Here is an 8080-nt window from a genome sequence, read left to right as displayed (position 1 = left end):
GCGCGCTCACGATTCACTGACTGTCTTCAAAGGTAACAATATATTTCCTTTTTTGATTTTGTTTGTTTTATTTATTTTATTGTACTATGCGTCGAATTATGACACAGTCTGCCGCTACTTGTTGCTGTCATACCATTCTATATTTTCAAATGAAAACAAAATAGCTATTGTAAATAAAATAAGTTGCATTCAAATTTTAAAAGGTTAGAAAAAAGTGTTGTGAAAAATAAACTGAAAACGGCACATAAAATACTAAAGAGTTGAAATGTGAAAGAGTTTTATTAAATTACTATATGCGCAAAATTGACAAGAGTTTGTCTGATTTGTGTAGGTCAGTGTAAGATGGCCATTCATGTGGAAGGACTGCTGGCCATCGTCATCTTCTACGTGTTGATTTTAATCGTGGGAATCTGGGCCGCGTGGAAGAACAAAAACTCGGGCATCTCCGAGGGAACAGACCGCAGTGAGACCATCATGGTCGGCGGTCGAGACATTGGTCTGTTTGTTGGCGGATTTACAATGACCGGTCAGTTTCTCTCAGCTCACTCTGGTTCATACGAATTATATTTCCTAAAATTAGTGACTTGTTTTGAAACGAGTAAAACTCAGAGTACACATTTAAATCGAGTCCACAAATTGAAAAGCTTTTGTTTTTTATTTTAATCTTATTTTTTTTCTTCTGAGAAATAATGATTCTTATTCTTTCTTTTGTCCACCTAATATGCTAATTGGAAACTAATATTCAAGGGAGCCGGTCACTTGTTCTGTTTGGGTTAATTAGAATATTAAAAATAAATGGAATAACCAAGAAATATATATTTATGTAGAGAGAACACACTCAGCCATAGATTTCCTCCACATAGAAATGTTAGACAAATACACGCATTAAAACAGAATGAACACATGCACATAGTGAGCTCTTGTGTTTGTCACAGCATGTTTTCTTGATTCTTTCTTTAATCGCAGCCACGTGGGTTGGAGGAGGTTACATCAACGGCACGGCAGAGTCTGTGTATCTCCCTGGCTCTGGTCTGGCTTGGGCTCAGGCGCCGTTTGGTTACGCACTCAGTTTAGTAGTGGGTGAGATGATTTAACACTGATGAATTTATCATAATTCATGCATTTAAAATCAGTGTGAGAATTATCACAAAAAACTAACCTCATTACATCACTTAAAGGTGCTGTATGTAATTTTTGACTGTATCAGAGCATAAAAACCATCATATACATTCACAGGTATTTCTGTCATGACAACTGTCTGAAAAGTTTAGCTTGGTAATGGATATGACAATGTTAATGTATTTGGTCTTGGTGGAATAGATCTGTTAAACTGCTGTTGGTTATTGCTGTAGTTGTAGATTATTGCTGCTGCTGCTGCAAGCAAATACAGAACACGCTACTGCCAAAGCATATGGTGATACGGTGCTGTGAGTATTTAAGACATGCTGCCGCTGCACAATGGCATAAAATAACCAGTAGCAGATCTATACAGGTGGAGCTGGGGAAGATGGAGGGTTTTAGAGGAACTTTGAAAGTGCTGCAAAATTCCCAAGTTAATGTTACCAGCCATTTAAATAGCTGCAAGTTCATCAGCTTGTGCCTGCGTCATCTAGAGTTTCATGACAGAACTAGGTATTTAGGAAAACATTTCTATGTTCACATACTAGTTTCTCTAAAAAATAAATGCTGCAGCCAGTTATTCTACATTGAAATTGTGCATTCCGTGCCAGAATGCGTGTTTTTGTTTTGGTCTGTCTGACTCCGCCCACTGCCTGTTTAACCAATAGTATTCCAACATCTTGGGTTGCCAAAGAATGGAAAATTATGTTTTTTGAGGAAAACAGTTAAGGATTTTTCTCCATATAGTGGACTTCTATGGTGCCCAGAGTTTGAACTTCCAAATCACAGTTTAAATGCAGCTTCAAACGATCCCAAATGCGGCTTTAAACTGTTTTTTTTAAATAACAATTTATATACTTTTTAACCTCAAACGTCTTGTCTTGCTCTGCCTGAACTGGTTCAAGACAGTTAGGGTATGTTGAAAACCCCTAAATGCATGACTATTTCGCCAATCATTATTATATATTTGGGACCTATATATCCAGCACGGATGCATCTCTAACTTCTGCAATAGAACAGAAAAGAATAGAAAAACTCTTGCATACAGTAATTGCTCTGCAGTGAAGCCATTCAAATCAATTAAAATTTTGCTGATGATATTCTTTTGTTTTATGCCTGCGATAGTAATGAGTGAAACATCCCGTCAGTATTGTCTATCAAACAGTGCCACTGAGGAATAAAGGAGAATCGCACATATTGAGTCATCAGATATTTACATATTTTTATGCACAAAAACTATAATTACACTATTACACACCTTGGGTCTCTAGCGACCCTAATATTTAGAATTTGGACTGCCGAACCCATTTCATCCATTAGCAGTCAATATTACATACAGCACCTTTAATACCAAGTCATGGCTTTTACAAATACTAAAGGCTGATGACTGTAATTGTGAGGGCATACAATCATTCCTACACTCTTAAAAATAAAGGTGCTTTGAAAGGTTCTTCACAGAAGAACCATTTTTGGTTCCACAAAGAACCGTTCAGTCAAAGGTTCTTTGAAGAACCACCTCTTTCCTTCTTTCGCCACAAAGAACCTTTTGTGAAAGAGAAAGGTTCTTCAGATGTTAGGGGTTCTTTATGGAACCATTTAGACAAAAAGGTTCTTCTATGGCATCGTGAAGCACCTTTATTTTTAAGAGTGTATTTCTTAGTATGCAGTGTGTGGTCAGGTTGACAGCGTGCTCCTTTTCGTTCAGGTGGGTTGTTCTTTGCGAAGCCCATGCGCTCTCGAGGCTACGTGACGATGCTCGACCCGTTCCAGCAGCTCTATGGGGAGAGAATGGGAGGCTTGCTCTTCATACCTGCTTTACTGGGAGAGATTTTCTGGTCAGCCGCCATTTTGTCAGCTTTGGGTATGAAAATAAACTCCATTTAACACGCGTAAATCTGCATAGATACATCAGTATTGTCTGAACACAGAAAAAAAAAGCGTCCAAACCTTGCTGTCCTCTTCACAGGTGCAACACTGAGTGTGATTGTAGACATCAACATCAACATGTCAGTTGTGATTTCAGCACTGATTGCGATTTTCTACACACTGGTTGGGGGACTGTACTCGGTGGCGTACACAGATGTCGTCCAACTCTTCTGCATTTTCATAGGTTTGGTGAGTCTTCTCTACAGACATGTACATATATGACAGTCAGCTGAATGTCACATTTACACAAAAGTATATTTGGTTTGTTGAATGAAGTGTTGTAATACAGCTAAAGAAACATGAGAGTCATTGAAGCCCACCTGTGTTCCAAAGAATCCAACTATGTCTGTTTGATTGTAAATGGCAAAATTTTACCAAATAAACATTTCAGTTTTGTATAGGTTTAAAGACTAATTAAAGAACTGCTGATGATATTGGATTGAATTTAACTGCTGAACCTAAGCTTTTGATCAGTGTGTTTCTCTAAACCAGGGGTCCCAAAACTAAGGGCCGGGGGCCGAATGCGGCCCTCTGAAGCCAGAGATATATTTTGAAAATGTAATTTTAAATATGTTTTACTTATATCATGTTGGTATTTGATAATAAAGGTTGGCTTTCAACCTAAAATGTCCCTTAGTTATTAACATTGCCTAATTATTTGTTAAAATCACCAACAGAATGGTACATTGCCATAATGTGTCATCACGATCGTTCCTTGACACGTCTGTGTGTGGTGGCTCTTGATGCCTTGACCCCAGCCTCAGTCCATTGCTTATGAAGTTCACAAATTCTTGAATCGATTTTGCTTGACAAGCCTCTCAAGGCTGCAGTTCTCTCGGTTGGTTGTGCATCTTTTTCTTCCACACTTTTTTCTTTAACTCAACTTTTTGTTAACATGCTTGGATACAGCACTCTGTGAACAGCCAGCTTCTTGTTTGTGGCTTACCGTCCTTGTGAGGGCTGTCAATGCTTGTCTTCTGGACAACTGTCTGATCAGCAGTCTTCCCCATGATTGTGTAGCCTAGTAAACCAAACTGAGAGAGCATTTTGACGGCTCAGGAAACCTTTGCAGTTGTTTTGATTGGCATATTCACCATATTCTAATTTGTTGAGATTGCGAATTGGCGGGTTTTTGTTAAATGTGAGCCAAATCATCACAATTAAAAGAACCAAAGACTTAAACTAGTTCACTCTGTGTGCATTAAATGTATTTAATAGACAAGTTTTACAATTTGAGTTGAATTACTGAAATAAATGAACTTTTCCACGACATTCTAATTTACTGAGAAGCACCTGTATATATTTTGAAAAGAAATGATCATTTGTCTGTCTGGTGCATAAAAAAAAATAATAAACTATTCTAGCATTAAAAGGTATAATAAATACAGGTAAAATCATAAAATAATAATAATAATAATAGTAGTCAGTCCGGCCCATGGAATTTTCTTTTATAAACCCCGGTCGGTTAAAAGAAAAGAAAATTATGTGGCCCGCTCAGAAAAAAAGTTTGGGGACCCCTGCTCTAAACTGATCATGGTCCTGGTGTCCTCTGACTCTCTTTTGTCCCTCTTTAACTCTCAGTCTCAGGATGTGAGGTTTTCACTGTCTTTCCTTGTTTTTTTAGGCCATAGACTCCCTTTTAGTGTTTTACATTTATTCTATGATTGTGCCCATTTTGTCCACACTATGCAAACATGAGGTAAAGTTTCTGATTGAAAAGAATGTTTTGAGTGAATTGCTGCCTTTGGGGCTTATTAGGAACACCAGTTGACAAAAATCCCCGATAGCACACGTACATCTCGTAGACGTCTATTTGACGTCTGCATTTACATCTGCAAGACGTGGTTTGCTCATCTGCAATACGTTTATTGGACATTAAATGTCAAATAGACGTCTATTTGATGTCTTTAAGATGTTTATGATTTATAATGTATGTGAAACTGACATCTTACAGACGTCTGCCAGACGTTTATACACAGCAGATGCTTTCCAGATCGAGAGATCTTTAACAGACATCTTGCATACGGACATGTGCTATCTGGATAACCATACATTTTACACTAAAAATGGTAAACTGAAATTGGTAACATACTGTATATCAAGTGTGAAATATTTAACATCACTGAATTGACCTAAATACATGTATACCAACAAGCTAATTGTTGTATGTTCAATCTTTGGCTGAAGTTAAATCTGAAATATTTAAATTTTCTGTGCTTATCAATTGTTTTATTCATTCAATTTTTATTAATTCTATCCATCACTCACTTTATACTGCAGACACTCCATCTGTTCAAATACAAACTAGTGCTTCAAACTACTAATATTAGGTTGCATTTCACTTACGAGGGTCTTCATTTTAAAATTCTTATATTAATTTTGACTGTCTTTCCAATATAACTGAACTTTCCAAATAAAACATAAAATGGCAGTACCGATTTACTGTGCAACAGATGTATGTCATTCTTTCTGCCTGTTTTATATGTGACACTGGACCACAAAACCAGTCAAAAGGGTCAATTTTTTGAAAGATTTTATTTAGATCTGAAAGCTGATTAAATAAGAGCTCCATTGATGTATGGTTAGTTAGGATAAGACGATATTTGGTCGAGATACAACTATTTGAAAATCTGCAATCTGAGATTGCAAAAAAATCAAGATATTGAAAAAGTTTTCCAAATTAAGTTCTCAGCAATGCATATTACTAATTAAAAATGTTGGTAACACTTTAGAATAGGGAACACTTATTCACTATTAACTTCGACTCAATAAATTCCTAATTTGCTGCTTATTAATAGTTAGTAAGGTATTTGTTAAATTAAGGTATTGGGTAGGATTGGGGATGTAGAATAAGGCAATAATATGTGACCCTGGACTCATAAGTGTAAATCTGTTGAAATTGAGATTCTTACGCCATTGATATATTATTTGTTAAAATAGGACAATGTTTGAATTTAGGAAATTTACTAAATATCTTCAAGGAACATGATCTCAATATCTAACTTAATATTCTAATGTTTTTTGGCATAAAAGAAAAATCAATAATGCCTACTATCACGTATATGGACTGGTTCTGCCTTGTGTTTCCCCTGTCCTTGTTTCTGTTTGGTTGCGGCTTCCTTATTTGGTCATGTTGCTTTCCTTTATTAGTTAATTGATTATTTCCTGCACCTGAGTTTAATTATCCTGTGTATTTAAGTTCCTGCTTGTTCCTACCTTTTTGTCCGGTCTTAAATGTCTAGGTGATTCTCAGTTGGTTGTTCTCCTGCGTTCTTTATTATTAGTACGTATACATCCGTTTTAAGTCAAGTTTGTCTCCTGCGTTCTCGCTGCCACCACAAGCCGTGACACATACTATGTATTTTGGCAACTGCTACAAATACACCTGTGCTACTTTGTTTTGTGGTCCACGGTCACATAATAATAGACTGATATTGTTTGAATGAAATGTTTCCATGCTGTGCAATAATAACATACAATAATAGCTGTTAATATCTAAAATCATGATCTGTTTTGTAAATTCCACTCTTTATTTGTACCTAGCTTGTGTTGTTAAAGAGTTGACATTGAGATAATAGCGGTTGGATATAATTGAGAATGTCCGAATAAATCCTTGTGTTTTTTTGTTTTTTTTTGTCCCTGTGTCTTAATTTAGTGGATAAGCGTGCCGTTTGCCCTGTCCAATCCTGCTGTGTCAGACATCGGTGTCACCGCAGTAAACACAGTGTTCCAGTCGCCGTGGTTGGGTGAGATCGATCCATCAGATGGCTGGATGTGGGCTGACAACTTCTGTCTTCTTGTGAGTCATTGCAGAAACACACGCGCCACATAAAGCAAAGCCCACAAAATGTATTAAGAGATCTGGTTTGATCATGAAAACGCCACAAAGATCTGCTTCTCATTGTAGGATTTGTACTGCTGTGTGGTCTGGAAATGCATTGTGTGCATCTTCTTGGTTTTTGTCATCTTTTTAACTCAAGTTTTCAAAACAGTCCCATGCGGCTGTCTAATACAGTGGTAAAATCTACTGTAGACAGAGCTGATGTGCTGAAAACCGCATCTTTCAGGATGATCTACCCATTCCGTACTGATATGTTAGGTTAGGTTCAGTGTTTGTAAACTCCTGCTTCAATAAACCCTGCTCAGATCTGCTAACGCACTAGTAACTAGACGGTTGTCTAGTGTTGAGAGTGTTTCTGTGTGTGTGCAGATGCTGGGTGGGATCCCGTGGCAGGTGTATTTCCAGCGGGTTCTCTCCGCTTCCTCGGCCAGCTACGCTCAAGTCCTCTCCTTCCTGGCTGCTTTCGGCTGTCTGGTCATGGCTGTGCCGTCCGTCCTGATTGGGGCTATAGGAGCCTCCACAGGTAACACACGCACACTTGGAGCAGAATATTCCTGAAAAGAGCACAGATATGGCTGTGTTTCCCACATCTTTCTCAGATCAGCTGCCAGTGGCAGGGGATTTCACAGGCCAAAGCGGCGTAACGCTGATGATTCCAGATGGCTGCTGTCATTTATGTTTGAGGAGTCGTGCGTTTAGCCGAACATGGCGGTATCTACAGGGGCTTCATTAAAGCTGTTGATCGCAGGCTTGTGAATCAGAGTCTCAGCTAATCAGCAGATGTTTACTTTGCAGCCCTAATGAATAAAGACTGATTTACAAAACGCATCATAAACCAGTTATTACATGCTTCACAGTTAAATCAGACACACTATTTCAAGAAGGTTTATTTTCCATTACAGAAGATTATATTGCATATAGCTACAGTTGCAATCGAAATTATAAAAAAAAATTTCATGACTTTAAAAATTGCATCTACAACAGGCATATTAAAACTGATAATGTCAATATATAATGTAATCTTTTTGAGTTCCTTGTTTTTTTTAATAACACAGCTGTCATAATTATTCAACCCCTATTCAACATTGCTGTATTTAGGTCACTTATTTTTATGGTAGAGAACAAAATTGGGTCCCACTTTACATTAGGTGGCCTTAACTACTATGTACTTACATTTAAATTAATCATTTGGTA

General features: G+C 37.4%; 1 protein-coding gene across 1 annotated transcript in view; it reads left to right on the top strand.

Annotated features, from left to right (window-relative positions):
• Positions 1-342: 342 nt before the first annotated feature.
• LOC141341144 (high-affinity choline transporter 1) overlaps positions 343-8080 on the top strand; it is a 15576-nt gene continuing 7838 nt past the window's right edge. Inside the window, exons 1-6 of the mRNA XM_073846285.1 lie at positions 343-526; positions 967-1080; positions 2825-2980; positions 3086-3234; positions 6701-6844; positions 7256-7409. Of these exons, the coding sequence (XP_073702386.1) occupies positions 343-526; positions 967-1080; positions 2825-2980; positions 3086-3234; positions 6701-6844; positions 7256-7409 (901 nt within the window). The remainder of the gene's footprint in view (positions 527-966; positions 1081-2824; positions 2981-3085; positions 3235-6700; positions 6845-7255; positions 7410-8080) is intronic.

Source organism: Garra rufa, chromosome 8, assembly GCF_049309525.1.
Source record: "Garra rufa chromosome 8, GarRuf1.0, whole genome shotgun sequence".
In the NCBI taxonomy this organism is placed as follows: domain Eukaryota; kingdom Metazoa; phylum Chordata; class Actinopteri; order Cypriniformes; family Cyprinidae; genus Garra; species Garra rufa.
The sequence above is the reverse complement of the archived record's forward strand: the minus strand, read 5'-3'. Positions and strand labels throughout refer to the sequence as shown.